Genomic DNA, 22,224 nt, shown 5'->3' with positions numbered 1-22,224 from the left:
AGCAGAAGTTGAAATATTTGTGTTTGAAGTCCTCTTCAATATTTGAGGTTGTCCTGGTAGTTGTCGTACTGCAATTTAATTTATGCATAGAAGGCAGCCTCAAAGTTTGAAAAAGAATCTAGCAAACCAGTCTGATGTTTCCATTAAGTACAATAATTCCCATTACCTAAGATAGTGGTAGGGAAATAGAAATAACCTCATTGCTTGAGAGGACTTGGGACACAGACTATACTGTCATCAGGGAATATGTATGTGGAGTTGGCCAAGCTTCAACTGCTTAGTTGTTCTGCATACAAATAGGTAGTGCTTTCATGTGTTACCCTTGCTTACTACGTGACTGTTTTCTAAACGCCATTATTGTACTTTTTTTATTCTGAATTCCTTTGCCGTGCAAATATAATTTCCTAACCAATATCCTATGAAGCTGGTGTTTGCTTTTTGTGCATTCAGAATGCTGAACACACTTGCACACATAAGCTTCGAGAAGCAACAACTGACCAGTGAAGCTCATTTCAATGCATTTGTTTCTGAGGTATGGAGAAGTTTTTACTAGACCAGGGGGGCTTAATACAGATTACAAACCAAAACCCCTCCCGGGCTAGTTTGAAAAAGGTATGTTATCTCCACACCAAGAACGCGACTGTGAAGCGCCTTTCATTTGGCATGCCGCTTAGCCGTGTATTTTTATAGTTCATAATGAATATGTGAAACCAATTTGGCAACCATTGCTTCTTCATTGCACCATGCATGCTCCACATATGTGGCCCACAGTTCTCTGGACCAAGAGGCTGGGGTGGTTCTGTCTCTAAGGCAATGGAAAGAGCTCAGCACAAATTCTTGAAATCATTACAAAAGGACCCTCCCACAGTAACTTCCCAAGTGACCACTGTTACTCCTTGAAGAGGATGGGGAGACGAGAAAGAAGCCTGTTCTTCTTCACGCTGAGATTGATGATGAAAATAATCTTGTAGGGGGAGAAGAGGAGGCAAGTACTTGAACATTCACAGTTTGATGCAAAGCACAGATGAAGTATATTCTGTAGTTGCTTCAGGCAGTTTTGCGCATAGAAAAAAAGAAATGTTTAGAAAATAAAAAGTTTACTTTGTCTTTCTGGGTATAGCCAGAACCAGTCTCTATCCCACCTGGAAAAGTGAAAATGGGAATCCAAAATTAATCTGATTTGTGGCAGTAAAGGTCCTTAAGTGCTTTCAACTCCTCAATCAGTGTCTTGTTTTGGTTTTCAAGCACAGCCACTCGATTTTCTAGACATTTCACATACTCCTTTTTCTTCCTGCGACATTCACGTGCTGCCTCTCTGCAAAGCAAAAAAGGGCATTCAAATCCAGAACAATTACTTGCAGACATGGGCTACTTAACTGTTCAGGTCAAACCTTTACCTAGTTACTGCCATTTTTAGAATATGGAGGTATTGTTAAGAAATGCAGGTTAGGAAAAAAAGCTGAGTTCATAACAATTGCTTCTCACAAATCACACACACTCAAGATCCACAAATAATTCCATCACGCAGATCCGAGTAAGTCAGCACCAATAAAATTCTGCTTCTGTGAGAAAAGGATCCTACTCAATGACAAAATTCTGCCTACAGGCTGAGTTGAATGCTGCTGCAGTAATTTAATTGATTTTATTATAATAAATAGATGAATAATAAAAACATGGATAAGACCAATGTTCATCTATTAATCTATTAACTCTCCCCTTTGCTGCAGTCCAACCAAATACTAATGTTCAGGATGTTCAACGGGTGCAAAAAAAGCTGTATTTAGAGCATTCATGTATTTGCTCTCGAGCAATACTTTAGTTTTATTAATAATGTCTGGATCACTGCAATGACAATATAAACGACCCAAATAAAAAAATCACAAAATAAACAGTCACTAGCAACTACATAATTCTTTAGTCCTTATCTGCTGTGCCAAGAACATGTCAGTGTTAATGTGCTGAGGCAGATCTCAGGACAGTCAAACTTTTAAGGCTTGCTTGTAAAGACTGAGTTGCTTGTAGGTAGTTTGGTAACATACTAAGAACACCAGTGAAAAATACCTGAAAGGTGTTAACATGCTGCTGAGCATCCTGAAGGCAGTAACACAAAGGCAGAAGCTATCCTGCACAGCAACAGTAAGAGTACCAATGTGCAAAGTAAGCACAAGGCTAAATGCCGCAGGTGGATGGGAGACCAGGCAGAGGGCTCTCCTCCCGCAATGCAGCTTGTCAAAGCAGCACACTGCAGATGTATGTAAACGTACATGCTTGTTTGCCCTGAACCTTTAAGTGCAAAGCAAAGCAGCTTCAAAAGGAGAGTCTGAGTGCCCCTTCATTGCAAATACTGCATAGATTGGCGATACAGTCAATATTCTGGGAAATGAGAGGACAAAATTAAACCCAGTTCTTCCACTTATTAGATAAATAGTAGTTGTAGTACTAGGTAAAAAAGAATGTCTGTTCCAGGACATTCTTGGTAAGAAGACTCTAAAAGTAATTTTTGAAATTCAGATCCACAAATGAGACAGGATGAAGAAAACCTAGTTTGCAAGCCCTGAAAGGACTCGTGTATCCATTTGTCACTCCTACAAATACAATTTCCTGTGCTTGCAGCACTTCAGTGGGCCATGTGCAACATTTAGAATTTAAGTAATTTTGGGCAGTTACTTGTGTCACCAAAAGATTAAGTACTACTGGATCAGGAAGTGCCTCCCAGTGCAAACTACTAACCTGTCTTCTTGGGTGACAACTTTTTCTTTCTTTTTGTGATTTTTGTGCCAGCTTGGGCTGCGTATTAAGCCACTTCAAGTCTGTGTGCATTAGTTATTCATTATGAACAGCTAGAGTTATACTGAATTACAAGAGAGCTTTTAAAATGTAAAATTTACACAGAAAATTTGCACAATAATATCTATGAATATTTACGCTGTAATCCTCCAATAAGTACCACCTCACCATCTGCCTCTCTATATCCCTTTCCCCTGCTTTGCTATGGAGCCTAGATTTGCAAATACCTATTAGGCAGGCAGGCTAAAAGCACCACATGCAACATGATACTGTTGCAAAAGCTGTCAATTTAACTCAAGTGGGGGTAATTCCCCATTGTTTTTCTTGGCTTTCCCAAACACAAAAGCTTTCTTTTACTGGAATAAGACTGCTGACTAAATGAGGGGATTCAGAATGCTAATTATTTTTTTTCTCAAATGCAGAGCCTGAAAGGGTGACATCTACTATTCAACTAATAACAGAAAAATATATAAAAAGGGGAGATGGGTGATACTCTGTATAAAAACCTTTTAAAAAAGTGAACTCTACTGTTCATCATTATTTACTTCATTAAAGCCCCTCAGACAAGCGTTGGGTCTGCTCATGCAACTTTCTATGGTGTTGGCAGCTTAGCGATCTACAGAAGATAAATGCACCTGTGCAACGTAATAGTTTTTTTCAGACTGACAGATGAAGTAAACAGTGCTTTCATGGGGCTTCCCCTCAGAGGGGAGGGAAGCACTCCTGTTTTCCCAGTGTCACAGTGTAACACACAGGCTCAAATCTGTGGAGTTCAAGCTTGGTGTGATGGGTCAGCCAAGGCCCACGCCTTCCCTCTCCCACAGCAGTAGGCTTAAAGAGCATCATGCCCACATTCATCTCTGCTGCTCCCTTCCTTGGCTGCCTCCACCAAGCCCCACCTCAGTAGGCTTGGCTGTGCCTTCTCACACACTAAATCCTACAGGGTCAAGTCTCCTCTCTCTCTCTTTCAGCCCCTCTGCTGCCACTACTGGCTCCACAAGACATCAAAAGGAGTAGCTGCTCATTTAGCCTTCCCTTGAGTCTTTCTGCCTCCAGACGATAAAACACAAAAGGCAAGCAGCTAAAAAGAACAAGTGAAACAACCAAGAAAGCACTTGTGAAGAGTGCAGGTGGGCCAGCAGCAAGGAGAATGCATGCCGAAGGCTAAGGTAAGGAATCCAGGAAAGGAAACTACATGAATGTATTAACTTAAAAAAATCAACTCACCTCAGTGTTCGTAGGAACATACCTGCAGTCATACAAGTCTCTCACCAATGACTTTTCTCCTTATAGCAACAAACAAATTCACACACCTCACAGAATAAGTCTGACACCTTTACTTAAGGTTTCATTGTCACAATACACGACATTAGCAGATGTGCTTCTTTGCTTTGCATCTTTAAATAAAGGCAAATTCTTCAGAAAGCATTTCATAAAATGACTAAGAAAGATCAGGATTCTTACTGCTTAACACTCTAGTTCTATGCAGAGCTGACTGGAAAAAAAGTGATCTAAATGTACATGCCTGTTTTTCATTAGACGCACTTCTCTCTTCCGTGCGGCCTCTTCTGCTGGCTGGGTTGGAAGTGCTGGAGAGGATGCCATGACTACGCCTGGTGCAATGGTGCTGGTAGGGGCTGTGCGAATCTGGTAGGTCTGCACATCTCCTGAGGCAGCTGAAAGACCCAAGGGAACATCACGTCAGTTTAGTGACAGTGGTGTTAAATGTGCGAAGAGCATCTAGTCATCTATCTAACCATGCACTCTGGGCTACAGTACAGGAGGGATGACCATCATCCAGGTCATCATTGCTATATCAGTTTATTAACGTATGCAAGGTTTTGGGCATTCCTGCTGAAGTGGTCTTGGCTTGTGCTTGATAACTTGATTTGTCTTGCTGTATTGCTGTTCTTCTTTCTCCCTTAGAACATTTCTTTTTACTTCTCTGTTTTTTTTGGCAGATTTAGCAGTTTTAAGAAGATGAAGGATGGAAAACGCTATTTCTAGCTATGCTCCAAATATCTATCTGCAAAAGGAGAAATTGCATGTGTAAGTATTTGGTACAGAAAAAAGGGTGTTGAAATGTAGCATTTACTCCAACAAGAGAGAGACAGTGCAAGCTAGTCACTCAACTTCACTATTTCTCTTAGAATGAACAAGGTCTTGGGTTTCTTTTGTTTGTTTATTGTAATCTAGGAGTGTGTTATATTTGTCTGAGCTCATAAAAAATATGATACCACCTAAAGAAATCACATGTCCTTAAGAACACAAAAAAAAGAAGATCAATGCAACAATAGTATTTTTCTCAGCTATGTATTTTTCACTGATGCCTGGAGACCTCTTCAATGGATAACTTTCAAATCACCTGCTTTACAATAATAAAAGCAGGGGTACATTTTTCTGTGATTTTTAATAACCAGATTTTTAATATCCTCCAAAATTTTAATAAACTAAAAATATATATTTTAATACAATAAAAAGCCCCAACTTACTCTAAGTTGAAGTAGGCCTGCTTGCTCTAAGTGGAGGGCTAGACCAAATGATCTCTTAAGGCACTTTACTAAATTATTCTATGATTCTAAGACTCAATGTTTAAGTACTTGGTGACTAGTTAGCCACAACAGGAAGAAATTATAACTTGTAATTGAAAAGCAGAAAAAATTACTAATAAATTAAAGTGTCCTTATAGGACGGAAGTATCGAACAACTTTCTTTCCTAACTAATGCTTCGCTTTAAATTTACAATTGTTGCAGATAACTATCTGGGAGAACTCAGCACTCTAAAGTGGTACGAGTTTCTGCAGAACATATTAAAAAAAAAATCATGTGGGCAAAATGAAGGAAATACAGCAAGAGAAACAAAAAATAAATATATTGTTTTAAGAAGGAAACCCAAAATATCCACAATTTTATCAATCTGAAGGGAAAGACTCCAAGAAAATGTGACAAACAGCTTTGTCCAGAATTTCCTTTAATCATTTTGGAGACTTATCTGTGCCAAAGGTGTTAATTCTGTTTCCTGACACATTTGAAGGAGTTAGGTTGGCAACTTATGTCTACATGGAGAAAATGTTATACAGAATGACTGGCTGTGAAGTTTCTCACCTTGTACAACAACTTGGTTGCTGGGTACAAGTATCTGTTGTCCATCTGTGGTCTGTGCATATTGTAAAATGGTGGTGCCAGGTTGGGTTGCAGCTGCATTGGTCATAGTCAACGTCTGGAGACCTTGTACTCCATCTGTGCCGTTGTTAGACAACTGTATTGCTCCTCCTTGGGTAATGGCAACTGAAGAAAAAAAAAATGGACACAGCATTTAAGACACTAATTTACTCATTAACTTGCAGTATTAAACCTAGATATGGAAGAATACTGGTCTGAACTAAATCCCTTGAACCCTTACACACCCTCAAATCAGACACATGGCTTTAATGTCCATTAAAGAAATCAAGTTTTGAAAGTAAGCTTTCAATTTTGGGAGGGGCCAAAAAACACAGCCTAAACCACAGATTAGTTTCTCTGATAAAACAGCATCACACAGAGGGGCTACAATCCTCCCCCAGGTAATACTTTTTAATATGTTAGTTAAGATTTTCTTCTTGGTCAGTTTAGCTCTTTTCGTCAGTCCTTTCTTTTTTGTTCTCATCTGAAATCCCCCTCCTCTTCCATGCTTTATGCCCTTCAGTCTCTTCTGCTGCTATTGCTATCCATTTTGTGTTTCACTTTCTTCTTGCTTTAGCATTTTTTTCCTTCTGATTGTATCCCCGCTTCTCCACAACTTCCTCAGCACCTTACTAGCAGTGTTTTCATTCATAAAGGTCCAGTTTCACACATTTTTTTTTTTCCTTCAAGCGGTCTTATTTTGTTGGGTTTTTTTCCTTTCTTTCCCTCAATTCTGTCATGCAGGTGTACTGAGACATCACCCCTCATTCGTGATTCCACAGAATTTCACTGTGTTCCTACATACAGACACACCAAAATCTCAAGTATCTGCACAAGCAGTTATTTTACAGTTATGGTAGAAAAGCAGAGTTAACCACATCAGTTTCAATAAAATTAAGTAGGGTATTAGGCAAAGTGGCTAAGGAGCAAACAGAGATACAAAATTTTGAAGAGATCTTAAGAGAAAGATGTAAAAAAGTAGTTCTTTCTCCCTTTTGTATATTTAATACTGGGTTTGTTTGTGTGAGACAGCGTGTGAATTCTAGCTTTACTGCTGTATCCTCAATCCTTTAAGTCAAAGCACTGTATCTATGAAATCCAAAGAATAAAGAAAACACAGAAACGTGTATCTATTAGATATTTTAAATAAGGTTGCTAAAGTTCTTATTTTTTCAGGACTTTCTAAAAATGTAATTGCAGACTGTAATGTTTTTTTCTATTAATGAGGTTACAATTTTGTGTAACGGGACTAATGATCTGCCAGGAAAAAAAGAAACTTCTGAATTACCTCATCTCGTTCCTGAAGGTAAAAAGTTTATAACAGCATTATGGTTAATTCATATTTTGCCTCACGATGCATTAGCTGCACTAACTGGCAAGCACTCCCAGAATGTTAATTGAACATTTCAAATACTTAAAATAGGAATGTGTTTAAAAGGCATGGTTATCAAACAGTCAAATTAAAGTAATCTTATTTTCACCTCCTGCTTTGTCCTAGTCCAAACAGTTACAGAAATAATAGTTCTTGATCTTCTCATCCCCACTTACTAGCACCACTGAGAAATTCAGACTACATACTGTACTGCCCACTGCTGGTTTGGTAAATGGGAGTTGGCACCGTAACAGTGGCGATGGCAGGCGCTGCTGTTTCCTCTTCAGACTTTTCTTCTTCGATCCTTGGCACTCCTGGGGCGTCTGAGGACAAGTCATTCAAAATTTTTCTGGCAAAGACAGTGTGTTGTAGAGATTTTAATAAAAATTGGAAAAAAAAAAAGTCTATTTGATACATAATGCTGGAGAAAATGGAAAAGTGCAGTAAGCCAGCAAGGAAAATACGGGTGCAGAATGAAAAACCCACACTATCTTCAAACTCTTACTGGAGAGGATTGTTCCAAGTGCCATGCACAGATGGGCAAGGGAGCCAGCACAGAAGAGCTGTGCTTATCAACACAAGATACAGGTGCTTCTCAACCCAAGATACAGCTATCACAACCTTCCCTTTTTCTTAAAAACATGGTTCTCTCATCACTAGAACTCAAAGTGTGATGAAGCAAACACAGCTGTAGACCCCAAGCTCCAAGACAACATTCATTTCTTAAATAAGGCTCCTAAGGCTTTGGGAGCCAGAACATCTGCATGGAGCTATTTGGGGAGAGCAGTCACTCTGCTAAGCAACTTGACAAACAGAGCTTTGCTGTTGCTGTTTTGACTCTGTGTGCATGCAGGAACCCCAGCATTGCACAAGCACTCCACTGTGCCAAGCACCACTTGGACAAATAAAAAATTCCCGTCCAGAGAGTTTGCAATCTAGGTGTTAGACCAGAAAAACTAGTGCACAAACCAGATGAAAAAATATGGGGAGAGCAGGGAGGATGAGGAACAAAACCCAGGAAGCTCAAAATAGAAAAGAAGAAACTACAGCTCACCACTTTTTAAGCTCATGTCAGATATGATCTGGTGGTTAAAACCTACCTTTGCCATCATAAAGATGGTTTTAACTTAGAAAGTAATGTGGAAGCTTTACAAATACAGGAACTATGAACTGTCATGGGGAACACATGACATACTTCAGTAGCAGGATCAAGGTGGAGTTTCTCAGGAAGAGGTATAGCTCTTCAATTCTGTGAACCTATCTGCACCTATCTTGTCCCTGGGGCCAAGTCCAGCAGCTTGAATAATGCTAACTGGGAACTCACTAAACACAGCTGGCTCAGCCTTTCTGACATGAACGCTACGCTGGCCCAGACTCTGAGCTGCATATACAAGTTTTACAATTACAAAGTTTTGCTGAGTCACCAGGATCTGCTTTGAGGACAGAGGCTGTGGTGTGGCATCAGTGCGTGCAAAGGAGTCCCATCTCAAAGAGAAGCAAAAGTCACCTCTTCTCAGTTTTGCTCTTGTTTACTTAGCTCTGTTGCCTCATGATATACAGCCATTCTTCCATATAAAGTAAAAGCAAGTGTCTCACTGCAGAAGCAGACTGCAAGGAAGTCTGTGGCAGCCTTGAAGTTAGCAACACTGCTGCTGACAAATGAAAATATTTTCCCAGATGTATTACAGCTAGGGATCTTCAGCAGTGATTTTCACTATCTTCAGCAGAACAGCCTTGAAGGCTGCTGGAGAAGGTAGAAAATAATTTGCAAGTGCTAAAAAAAAAAAACCACGGGTGAGATATGCTCAGGCCTAGAGTCTAGCTTATCTTTCTAAGGCTATGCTCATAAAGAAAAAAGGAGCATCTAAGTTTTCTGAAGCAGCAGGAATCCACAGGTCACTTAAAACCTGCTGAACTCCAGAACTGTTCCTTAATGCTTTTTAGCATGTTTTAAGAATGAAAAGTGAGATTTAGTACAGCCAGAAAAAGCTGTGCAAGGGCTTAATTAATAAAGTAACGCATGACTAACACCATGTTGGTCTTACTGCAGAAGTATTTGCCATGACAACTAAAGATACTAGTTGCCTATCACTACATTCAACTCATACCCTGACTTCTTAGACTGTAAACACAACCAATTTTGCTCAAGCAGAAATTCCCTCTGAGCCACAGAACACCACATGTTCATTGAAAGTCTCATAGGAGAAAGAAATTAAGTTTGATTGCTGCTAGCATTTCAACAATAATGAAAAACAATGCAGTTGATTTTTTGCAGACTACAGATTATACAGAAGCCACTTTCTTGCAAAGCTTCAGTGTATTTCATGTATTAAGTATTGATTAAAGCTATCTCTAAGGCACCTAGCACAATGATACCTCAATGTTTCACAGATTTGGCAATTAGCTTATTCTCAGCTCATTTCTGTCTTAACTGAGTCTAACAGCTGAGTTTTCTTCCTCCTCCTCCTATTTGCTTATCTCTTTACATCCTATGCCATGGAAAGACATTGCAGAAGAGAGATTTCAGTTAAATGGTAAATCTAAAAATAACTATACAATCACACTGTTTGTCTCCCCATGTGAAGAACGCATCCATCAAGCAAAATGCTTCTGCTTTTAAGCTCCATACCTGTAGGAGGGTCGTCTGGAAAGAATTTCTCTTCGTTTCTGTGAGTCTGTGACACTGTCTACTGATTCCTGTGAATCTTCACTTTCTGCTATAGTGGAGATCTGTAAATAAGAACAGCAATCAAACTTAACAAGACATTTTCCAACGTCTTTATTTTAAGGAAATGTTGACATCATGTGAAAAGCACTACAATGCAAGTATTCTACAGTGCTTCCACCTAGGCAATGAACAGAAAGGGCAGGCTGTTTAGTAACAGATCCAGTGAAGAGTGATCATAGTCAGTTATCTACCTGTGAGAATGTCCTTTATAATTTAAATACTCCAATAAGAAAATATAAACAGTAATACCATACACTTTTTGCTTTCCGTGATTCCTTGTTTCCATACTTTTTAAGGAAACAAAGAAAGATTTTTTAGTAAAATTTAGGGAAAGAAAAACTAAAACCAAATTAGGATAGCAGAATCGGCTGGAAACAGAGAACAAAATACTGAAGTTGAAAAACATCAGTTTATAAATAATTGAGTAGATATGTTATAGAGAGACTGCCTTTTGGAGGGGGAAATTGTCAGGAAAATGTCATATGTGAAGATGCTAAAAAATAATGCAGTGCTGCAATTCTGAACATCTGTGCTAAAAAGAGACAAAGATTTACGAAGGAAAGCTAAAATGTTTGTATCAATCATATTTCAATAATTTTAAATTTGAAGTGTGCCAAAAATGTAAAAACGTCTCCAGTACATAAAAACAGAGACTGTTTTCTGAAAGACTATAGTCACATGACAAATATACAAAAGCTAACGATAGTTAGTGAATAGAGAAATGCCTGTGTGAGAAACAGCTCACAGCCTGACATTTTATGCACTGTAGGGAAGATTCCTAAAGGCTCAAAAAGCTTGCTGGCGCCCAATCTCACAGATATCAGATAGAGGGCCTGAACAGGTCCAAGGCTGACTGTGAACTACCGGGCTTTGAATACTGCAGCATTCCAAACAGGTTCTGGCTTTGCACTGAGCCAGGTGAATTCCAAGCATGGTTCCATTGTCAGTCTCTTATCTTCCACCCCTGGGCTAGTAACTTGTGCACTTATCTGAAAACTGCTCACCTCCTATAGATTAAAACTCTAAACTTTTGACTCCAGTGGCTGAGGAGGGTAGAGCCTGCCAGAAACTCAGCACTAAAGCTGACAAGGAGTAGACAAAGATTATTATCAGAATGTCCTAGTTTTAAATTATGCATGCCTTATTATTTTTTAAAATAATACCCAGCTAAATATCTGTATCAAATAGTCACAATGTCTACTTTTTAAAAGTAAACTTTTTTTGAGCTCAGCCTACTAATAGCAAAGGAATGATGTCCAGTCCTTGCCCTGTGTAGCTGCTGTTTGCCAAGCAATTTCTCTCTGCATTCAGTAACACTGGGCTTAAAGTGTTCAAAAAAAAAGAGTTACAGGTTTTAAAGATTTCAGACTACTTGTCTCCTATGTCTTCAAGCTATCTCATCATACTGCATTATGTCTTGCTTTACAGAAGAGAAAATGCTAAGTCTTTACAAAGCAAACAACATTCAACAGGCAAATTTAAAAACTATTTTTATTAGAGGACCGATAGGTTTATTTTAAGGACTGTTAACATACAGACATCTGTTTTGTAAACCAATGCAGATATTGTCTAAGTAGCAAAGACTCTCATCCCAGAATATCAGCCTCATTAATGATTAAAGATTACATTATTAAAAAAAAAAATCCCTATTGTTCACTTCAGAATAGTATGAACTCTTAATAAAAATATATGAAAATACAGTGGAGAGAAAAAGTAGAGTAATATTGTAAGAAAAACCACGAAGCTGTTAAACTCACCAACCAAATTCTAAAGGGAAATGAAACTCAGCAATGTTTGAAAGTGAAAAGTGGTTAAAGCAGAACAGAAAAAAAGTCACAGAGTAGCAAATACTGTACAGTTTTTGCCTTCAACATACTCTTAAAGTTTATATAAGCAAAAACACAATCCAGGACACAAACACATTAGAAACCAGTGAACTGGCAGGACTATTCAAAAGGCCCAATTCACGTAATAGGAATTTTCTTCAGTCAATACCTGAACTGTCTGGACCTGTGGAGACTGAATAACTGACGGCTGGGCAGCCTGAATTACTCCATGCACTTGAACTGTCTGCCCATTGGGCAGCTGAACTAAGGTCACCGTGGGCGCAGAAGACGTTGCGTGAGCTGCTGGCATAGATACCTGCAGAGAAGAGACAGTGAGCATAAATTAGGTTATGCAAAATCTTATTTCACTACCACTTTTTGGTGAAAGAATTATGTCTCTTCTAGACCCCAGTTAGATGACCCGAATGTTTCAGCGTAATATAAAACCCCCTGAACTGCCTAAGCCCAACATCTGACCTACTTTACAAATTAATCTAATGCAGAATTTCTGCAGGCTCAAAACATGGCTTGTAAAACCAGTGACAAGGATGAGAAAAACACAACTGTCTCTATTTTGAGGCAGCCTAATAAAAAGACATTATTACCTTTCACTTACTTTGGTTAGATATTGCTAGGACTTGGGTGTACTTGCACAGACACTGCTGAGTCAAAGGCAGAAACATACAGGAGTGGAGCTATTTTTCCTCTCACTCAAGAAAATGCAAAGTGTTTGCCAGATGTAAGAAGTTAAAATTTTTAGGGAGTCATGCGCTTCAGACTTTCTAGAGACTAAATGATATTGAGTAGTTGGCAAAGTCCACTTAAATAAAGAAAACTGACCCTGTGTTCAGACAGAAAACCCATGGGTTTGCAGTGGAAACAAATGGTTTATAGGCAGTTATCATGATACAGTGTAACGGGTCAACACAAACTCCAGTCTTAGAGTTATTTCTATGAGGAAAAATGGCCCACATTTTAAACCCTCATTTCCTAAACACAACTTTGTTTCTCCAGCACAGACCTGCAGGCACAGTGGCTATCCCAACAGGGATTCGCTAATGACTTCAGCACGGTACGTTAGCACTGCGTGCACAGCCACGCGTGTCCTGTGCAGGGGCTCAGGCTCCGAGGACAGCAATACCCGCACAAAGGTGTTCCCGTCACGCGGGGAAGTCTCACTCTGGCAGGTCGCAAGAACTATTATGGGCGGCAGAACAGCCATGCACCAAGGTTGCTACATGGCCGGGCAGATGCCCCGGTGCACATCCAGTACTCAGCAACTGTCTGGTGACACGATGCACGTGTTCACGCCTGGGGGGCTCCGGAAAGGCAGAAGGGTGCCAGGGCAGCCGTACCAGCGCACACGGACCTCGGTTTGTGCCCGACTCGCACCATCGTAGCCCTCAGGGAAGGACTGCAGGCAAGCGTGAGCTGCTCTCGCCGACCACAGCCAGGTCACGGGTCGCTGACTAGCCAGCCTTCTCCTAGACACCCAAGTTCGGAAAATTTAACAATCCTCTAGCGTTCAATGGCATTTTCAAGAAATTTGATCCATGTAGCTACAATGTGAGAAGGGGCTGCCCTGCTGTCCTACCTAATCTCAAAGAGCTGCTATGTACCGAATGCAGAAGTAAATCCTCTCCTGTCCCCGTGAACACGTGGTTCTCAAAAAGCTGCAGTAGCTGATCTCTGAATTTCCATAAACATCCGCCACTTACAAGGAAATCTTGCTTAACAGCAAAATCAAGGGGAATTACATGTAGACCCCTCTCCTCCACAGCTGTCCCTCCCTAATCCACGAATTTGTGTTTGCCTTTACCTTCCTTTTTTATGAAACCGGCTGCAGCATTACATGGCAGTACTCAACTCACATCTGAGAGAAACTGGGGCTGAGATTAACATGAGCACACTTTTCCTCTGGCAAATTATATTCCTTTACCAAGCGACCTTTTTTAATAATGCACGTCTGACTAAACAGTCCTTGGCAATGACAGCAAAGCTGATCAACTGGAGGCCACTCTGCGGTTGGATTAAGCCAACAGCAGAGTGCAACTTCCGCACATGTCTCTGACTCATACCTTGTGGAACTGGAACGAGTTTCCTTTTGACTCTGAAAACTACCCTGAACTCACTAAAAATGCAGCAGTTAAACTAAGCTTACAAGAGGGGTGACCTTACAAGAGATAATGAAAGAATTAAATTGACATAATTAGTTATTTAGATTTGCCTAAGCCTCTGAGGGCACTCCCTAATGCCAAACGCTGCCACTTCACTATTAAAAATATCATAATAACGTTAACACCGATGTGAACAACACAAGGAATTATGTTTAGACTGTTACATCACCTCCACAAGGAATATAAAGCCTGAGAAAAAGCTAAGGTGCAAATAATATAGTGAATGACAACAGAGGAAATTAGGAAAAATATAACATATTCCTTTGTGGTTCACATGGATTTTAACCATAGCTGTACAGCTTTTTCTTACTTGGAAAAAATTCTCATCCAAGTACTGGGGTAATTTTGACCAAGTACATTCAACCCACTACATACCCGTAAGTTCAGCTACGTGGAGGTTAGTATGTTAGCACATGAATTTAGAACATTCTTGCTTCTCTGGATGAAATCTTAATGCATACCAAGTGAGAAGCAGTTTACTGGTTTTGCGAGAGAAATAAACTACTTCCACTCAGTTCACACTGAAGTGTTATTCACACCACCTACATCATGTGCCTAAGTTAGACAGTGAGAAAACTGCCCAAAGAGGCAAGCTGGTGCAGGGCAGCTGGTGGCCTGTAAATTCACGCTAAAACTTCACTGAACAAAATCACCCGGTGCATTTCAACAGCTCCAATCCTATACTATCAGTTAAATGGAAGTATACTATTGCTGGTTTACCAAAAGGTATAATGACTTTAAAAAGACATTAATCATTTATAAAATGGTAAGTGATTTAACACTTGTGCCACTTAAAAGACACTCAATTCCCCAAACTATCAGATCTAAAAAACCTGTTTGTTCTTTGCAGACTGCAAATAGTTTTAATATGAAATGGTTACAGAAGAGAGCCGAACAGATTCTGTACTCATTTACACAACGGAGTTGCCTCTGCCAACCATCAGTGTATCCAAGAATGAAACCTGGTTCCAAAATTAGAGACGTAGCTGTGATTGCATTTCTTGTCTCTCCAAAATAATCTGCGGATAATAAATGATCTGCTACTGTCTCTCTAAACAGCCAACAATTCTGTGAAATTCTGGAGACAACAGGGTAACACGAGCTGTCAAGTGCCAGGTTGCTCCACCTGACTATAATGTTTATAATATTAATCCCATCTGATACGATGCTGTATTTGCTGCATTATTTATCTATATTTTCAGTTTGTCTTCTTCAGAATTAAACTGACTGCTATAGAAAAGTTTCTAACAGAAAACATAACAGCAAAACAATCCAGTCAATATAAAAAAGACAGTAAATTACATGTTTTGAAAAAAATACCTTTCAGTGGTATGGTTGTGGTAAAGAATGCTAGAAATACTTTAATTCATTATTCTGTTAACATTACACAGTTTACACACATACAGTTCTTCAGAACTAACACCGCCTCGTGTGATGGGAAGTTAAAAATCTCTACTGCTTTAAAAATGTGAAGACAAATATTAAAGGAACTGTACATTGCACCTGTTTCAGAATCGTATCAATGGAACCTTCTCTCAGGCCCATAAGCAGGCATTATCCCTCTTAAAAAAATTATCCAATAGGTAAAACTATTACACCGTATGATTTTATACCTGGGCTAACGTTGCAATCTGTGGTTGTGCCTGTACTGTCATCTGTTGGGTTTCTGCCTCTGTAACGGCTGCATCTCCACTCTGCTGGTTCTCTGCTCCAGATTCCATGGTCATTTAGTTACCTACAATCACAATATTTGTCGTAAGTCTGGGTTGGTATGCAAGTCCATTATTCTTGGTGGATCTGGTAGCAATCACTACAGCTGAATTCCCATTACTGCATACTGTTTTCATTTGCTTATTATAATGTTGCCAAACTATTAGCATTCAGGCAAAATTTTTTCGTGCCAGGTGTCTGCCTCAGGTTGATTTTTCTGTGTGTAATGTTTCTGAAAAACAGGTCCAGTCTCCTCCAACAATGAGATCAGAAAAAATGCGTTTTGCTCATCTTAAAAAAAATTGCTTGAGCAATTGCACTATGATGATCTAGTACCTCCGCAATTTGGAATACGACCGGCAGTTTGACAGGAAGGGCACTCCCTCAGTGCCAAGGTGACAATACGCCCTGCTACAGCCCTCCCTCTCCCCCGCAACTGCGGTCTGCAGATAACCCATAGCAGTTGCTTCTGTGTTGGGCACTTAGTTTTCAGTCGTCTTCTGTCTGAACTAAATATGCAACTTCTCCACGCAAATTCTTTCCACAACCAGACTGTGTATGACCCTACGTCACAGCAACTTAGTCTTTTCTACTCGGTAAAGTCAGGGCACATAACGATGGAAGCCATTTCTACTTGAACCTTACTGCTAACAAGTACTTTTATATTTAGAGGTACATAGTACTTTGTCATGATCTAAGTTTTGTATCATATATAGCTCCTAATACACTTACATTTCTAAGCAATAACTGAGCAAGCCTAGATCACCAGAACACACAACTCTATAAAAAGAGGCTGCATAACTTCCAAACCCAAGCGTGTAGGCAGAGCGCAATGAATGTTAAATTCTGCACTGATCTGTGAAAATTTCTTTTCAGTTCTTCTGTTAAATACTGATGTGAAAATATTTAATATATAGAAATGAACTTCAAAATACAAGGAAATGCTCCCAATGGTGATATAGCAATATCACTTTATTATACAGAACTCCAAATACCAAATATTAAGAATGGATATTACCTCATAGCCACAATACTAATCCTGTGCACCGCCCTGTGCTGCGCAATCTATTCAGGCCTCTGGCTACCCTGAGGCAGCACACCTCTCTTCAGAGCTGGAGCAAAACCATCAGTAGAGCACTTCTGCTTTGGGAAAGGGCCTGGAGGCAGAGGATGCTCAGATCAGAAAGAAAGGTGGAAAGAGGGAGAAACGCCCCTCTCCTTGCTCAACTTTACTGGCCCCCGGAGGAAAAGACTTAGAAGTGTCAATATAGGTGGTGGTACCATGACCACATTCAAGACTTTTCACTTTAAACACAAAGTCAGGGAAACTTCCATTTCAATGCAAACTATACTTCAGTATTACAGAAAAGAGAATACTCTTTGGAGATGTGTTGCCTAAAGCAGCAGAGTCACACTTCAACCCCGAGCATAATATGAAATTTCTGTCTTACAGTAAACGATTGCTGATCAACAAGGATAAAACAACATTTCAAAGTAGTAACTGCATCTCACATCAAAAGAAAGCAAGTCAATGTATATAAATCAAAATCTGTATATTTAGTATTGAAAGTGACAGGTCAGATGAGCTTAAACTGAAATGTTTAAATACCAAATACTTAGTTCCAACATCAGTTTGGAAACTCTTAGGAAATGAAAAGAAGGAAAAGAATTAAACCTTATTTTCCTTAAAAACAAACAATGAAAGAAAACTTACAAATTTTTGGAAAAAGAAAATTAAATTCTTCTAAGCACCTGGAATTTTGTTATGCCTCTCCCTGTTGCCATGATTTTTGTCCCATATAAACCACGTATTAGTCCAACAAATGCTCACAGATAAACAATACTCTACCTATATGTACATACTGGTAAACCGGCCATGAAAGAATTTAATTGTAAACTCACTGCATTTTAAGTAGTCTAGACGTTACGGTTTTTGTAAGAATTTCAACAATAACCTGTGTCCATGCAAATATAACCCCATTCTTTGCTACAGTACCAAGTCTTCTCCAAGTTACATTTCATCTTCCAGAAAGCACAAAAGAAAACCCATGCACTATTACTATTTGTAATACACATTACCAAACAGTTCTTAAAGACTTCATTAATGACAACAGTTTAAGTGGTTTTCTATCCCAACTTTAACACACAAGTTATATTTTAACACTCTTAGTCCTCCATGTTATACGCACAATTTTTTTCGAGTATTCTGCATTTTCAGAACTGCAAACTACAAACCAGACTACCATAGGTTTCTCTTTGACTTTTATAATTTTTAAGGAGGTATCTAGTTTTATCACTTTTTTGTGAGTATCAGCCAGTTTGTTCAAGGTAAGGAAATCAACAACTTTTTCCCAATCAATTCCTATGCATGTATCATGGTGACTCCAGCCAAAAGACTACCTCATCGGAACGATTTTCAGGAGCAGATCTTTTGCATCAACAATATCTCCCAGGCAAGTATCTGGAAAGAACTTCAAAAAAACAATTTCCCAGCTACAAATTCAAGTATGTTGCAAAACTAATAATGCTTTTGTTTGCTGACAGAAATCATGACTCCAGTATGGAGCCAATTGCTATACAAATGGCACTAGAAATAGTCGAACTGTGCAAGTGAGGAGTCTCTTGTATCAGGTATTTAGCAATGTTCGCAAAGGTAGACGTTGCAAATTCCTGCTGATAAAAGCAATGTTTTCCTAGGAAGAATTTCCAATCCTCTCATACACCATTCAGCAAAGGACCTCTGGTTTTACAAGCTTCGTTTCTACACTTGCATCATCTTTTGCATATGTAATCAGCAAAAGCATTAACTGTTTGAGGTGCTTCCTCTTCTACAACACCAACATTTTGGAAATGAAATTCTTAACGTGACTTGCAAACACCTAAAAGGAACCTCCTCATAACATACAGTGAGCACCAAGCAATGCAGGAAGCTGCCTGCAAGATTTACATCTTGACACATGCAGTTTAAGTGAGTTTCCAACGTGACTTGTAGTTTTTCGACAAGCTCTTAGTCTCATGTTATTTGCATGTTCTAAGTGCTCTTGAATTTGGTTGCATTCACCTTGCACTTACACATTACAGTATTTGTATTCTAACATCTTCACTACTACATTTTACAATAACTTGTGAGAAAAAGAAGGAATCAGATTTTTGAGCATCACGACACCATATTCCAGATAGACTGATTACATTGCTTCACGTTTGCTTTAACAGTACGATATGATTAAGATTGCCAAGATACACAAGACCAGCCACCTAGAACATAAAAACTTATTAAGTTGTGTGTACAGATAAGACCACAATGGCTGAAATTAAGGACCATAACCTCCGAACACATACAAATGAATGCCAATCCTTACACCTTCTTTTTAAGCTCTCATATACCCCTGGTCTAGACAAGCTTTGCTGACCAGCACCCCAGTGTCTTTCTGTTCTTGTGGGTGCTCAGGCCCACCCCACCACCCCATCCTTTTGCTCCTCCTGCCCTGTTTGCAGAGGCCCACTTCACTCCCTGGCAGTGATTTCCCTGGCAGCCACCACACTGGGACTTCTCAAACGGAGGCGGGATCGGAAAGTGTCCTGGTGGGGAACAAGTGTCCGGGGCCGGGAAGTAATATGGGAGCAGAGGGAGCACATTTTCTTCTCATTCCTCTGTTTCCAGGCTACTTTCCATCTTGTCAGGAGAGGACACACACCCCCACTTTGAGAAAAAAATTAGTAATTGCTGTAGTTCATCTTGAACCCAGTATTCTAAATGAAGCTAACTGAAAAAACAGTTAGCTATTAACAATCAGAGTTCGAAAACCAGTCTGCTTGCCTAAAACACCCCAGCTATGAACTCTAAATGCAGGTTAAGAAAGCTGATGAGATTACCTCGTTAGAGACGGTTTAACTCATGACTTCTATGTAATACACAATTTTCTTCATTACTTCAAACGAGCTAGTATTATACTTGCTAATACTTTCTTAATAACATACTTACTAATGATCTAAAACTCCGAAGCTGACGAGCCAAACAGCGAAATGTTCAGCTGACACCCAGTGATTTGTTTTAGCCAAATCAGGACTGGGAGAAAAAAGTTCAGCAGAAGATAACTAACTGTACTAGCTGAATTTACACCAGGACAGCAGAAGACAGATGCTAATAAACACAAATAGTTGCAGAATGCAGGGGAAGCTGAACTACGCACACTGTAGAAAAATCCAAATAAACCTGTCTCGTTAGTTGCATAAACCTGGGAAAGGGGCCCAGGCACTATTGCAGATAGTTCACCTCAGATTTCTGCTTAACACGCGTCCATGAGAAGAAAAGCTCAAGTGTTAGACTGCAACAGTAATAAGATACAGGGTAATCTTTAAAATTATATTTGTATAGATGGACCCTATATATCAGCTGGATTACAGTGCAAAGGTTGGGACCCCATCGTAAAAATGGGCTTTGTGGAATTTGGGTGTTCAGAGAAAGCAAGCATTTGGGGCAATGAAAACCTGTTGTATGAAGAGACTGGATAGAATTGTATTATTTATCCCAGAAAGAAGAGAAATGCTTCAAACACTAAAAAATATATTTAAATTAGTAACAGTGTAAGTAAACTAGAAACATTCACTGTCTGATTATAAGAACAGCGAAGCTGAAAGGTGGCAAATCTAAAAGTACAAAAATGAAAAATATCTATTAAAAAATATAAAAATTGATACTTCATGTACTACACAAATAGAGCACTGATGCTGCTGACCATGAGCAATTTATCAGGATCCAAACAGGGGTTAGACATGCACACAGATAACAAGACTATCCAAGAATATCCAGAATTAGTGTGGTTATTTCATACCAAAAGAAGTGCAGAACTGAAAGGAAGATAAAACCTCATGAATCAGGATTTAAATCAATCTCTAACCCTTAAAAATTCAAATAAAGATTTTCAGGAGGTGGGAAGATCATATCACATGTAATTGTTGCAGGTTCCAGTAGTCTTTTGAGGTACCTACCGATATTCAGTATTTTAAAGACAGGATGCTGAACTAGGTGCACTACAGATAATGGTAACTCCTATAACCTCTGTTATAGCATCAATGTTGTGTATTCAGAGCATGAGCAGAGTTATTGCCCCTCCCACCTCCTTAAAGAGCCAGCAAGATATAATTCTGTCTTCCCACAGCTTTCATATAATCTTCTTCACTCTTTAGTACCCACCTACTGATACGTCTATAGTCTCCCTGGTATATCTTGCTTTCTTTTTGTATCTCCTATCCCAAATACCCTCATGCACTTCAGCATCTCTCCTAAACATTGGGCTCCGCTCCTTGGTTTCTCCTTGCTCACGTGAGCCATAGAGCTTTCCTGCTCTGTAGACAAAGCTGGCTTTTTGTCTCCCAGGATGGACTGGAGAAAAAAGGTAGAGGTCTTTTCCCAAACACCACTAAATCCAAGAACCAAAATACCTCACTGTGGCTGTTAGAGCAGATACAACTTTCCATCCACTTTTGTACGTCAAGATTCTGAATGCCCCAAAGCTTTCTGTGCTTTTCAGTTGTACCAGCTGGCACAGTAAAACAAACCACCTCTCCCCCCAAGCCTTTCTCTTCTTTGTCTTTAGTAACATCGTGGTGACAATTCACTGTTATCAAGTAATGCTTACGCTGACAGTTATTGGCCATACAATATAACTACACCTTGAAGCAACATGGTTCGCTTTACACCTCAGACTTACTGTCACAGCCTGCTCACAAGCAAGCACAGCTTTACCAAGTGACACGCGTTAAAGTCTCCTTCTCCTCCACAGCTAGATGATGACTTCTGGTTTTATTTTATTGAAGCACACACCAGATTTTGAAAAACAACATGACAGCCTCCAAAACCAGTGCAGAGCAGCGACCCAACAAACCTATGCCCATTTTGAGCCCTACTTGTGCCACATCCAGTCAGACGTTCACCCAGCCATCATCTGCAGAGGCCAACTCTACTGCCACATTACATTCCTGATCCAGTTCAGTATCCGGCCACCCAGCTGCTCATGGCAGCGAAGGGCCGAGGCAGCAAGGGAGCTGATGGAAGGGAAATGGAGGCAATGCATGTTTCTCAATCCCTGTATTCAGATTTACTCATAGCTGGCATGCCAGGATGATTGTTCAGGAAGCAAATACAGCTCCACCACCCAAAGTTCCAGGAATTCGACTCACTCTGTGTTTACTATATGTAGCTTTACAAAGCCAGAGATCCACCATGAAACCACTGAAAAGGTCATCAAACACCGCTCTTGTACGCTATTATTTGTTTTCACCTTTTCACTGTAATTACCGAGGACATTCACATGAAATTTGTAAACATTTCCACTGTTACCTTGCAGCATGGCAGCCCTTTCAGCTGTGGCTCAACAGCTGCTTTATGAACTCCATTCAATGTCTGCCAGACGGAAAATGTGCAGAGAAAAATAATTTTATTTACAGCTAACACATGGGACT

At 39.6% G+C, this 22,224-nt stretch overlaps 1 protein-coding gene across 1 annotated transcript in view; it reads right to left on the bottom strand.

Annotated features, from left to right (window-relative positions):
- Positions 1–980: 980 nt before the first annotated feature.
- The window catches only part of CREB1 (cAMP responsive element binding protein 1), a 34,482-nt gene continuing 13,238 nt past the window's right edge, over positions 981–22,224 (bottom strand). Inside the window, exons 2-8 of the mRNA XM_059820058.1 lie at positions 15,666–15,787; positions 12,045–12,191; positions 9,951–10,051; positions 7,528–7,670; positions 5,893–6,075; positions 4,313–4,463; positions 981–1,315 (exon numbers count right to left, since the gene is read on the bottom strand). Of these exons, the coding sequence (XP_059676041.1) occupies positions 1,171–1,315; positions 4,313–4,463; positions 5,893–6,075; positions 7,528–7,670; positions 9,951–10,051; positions 12,045–12,191; positions 15,666–15,779 (984 nt within the window). The 5' untranslated portion in view covers positions 15,780–15,787 and the 3' untranslated portion in view covers positions 981–1,170. The remainder of the gene's footprint in view (positions 1,316–4,312; positions 4,464–5,892; positions 6,076–7,527; positions 7,671–9,950; positions 10,052–12,044; positions 12,192–15,665; positions 15,788–22,224) is intronic.

This window comes from Gavia stellata, chromosome 8 (genome assembly GCF_030936135.1).
Source record: "Gavia stellata isolate bGavSte3 chromosome 8, bGavSte3.hap2, whole genome shotgun sequence".
NCBI lineage: Eukaryota > Metazoa > Chordata > Aves > Gaviiformes > Gaviidae > Gavia > Gavia stellata.
The sequence above is the reverse complement of the archived record's forward strand: the minus strand, read 5'-3'. Positions and strand labels throughout refer to the sequence as shown.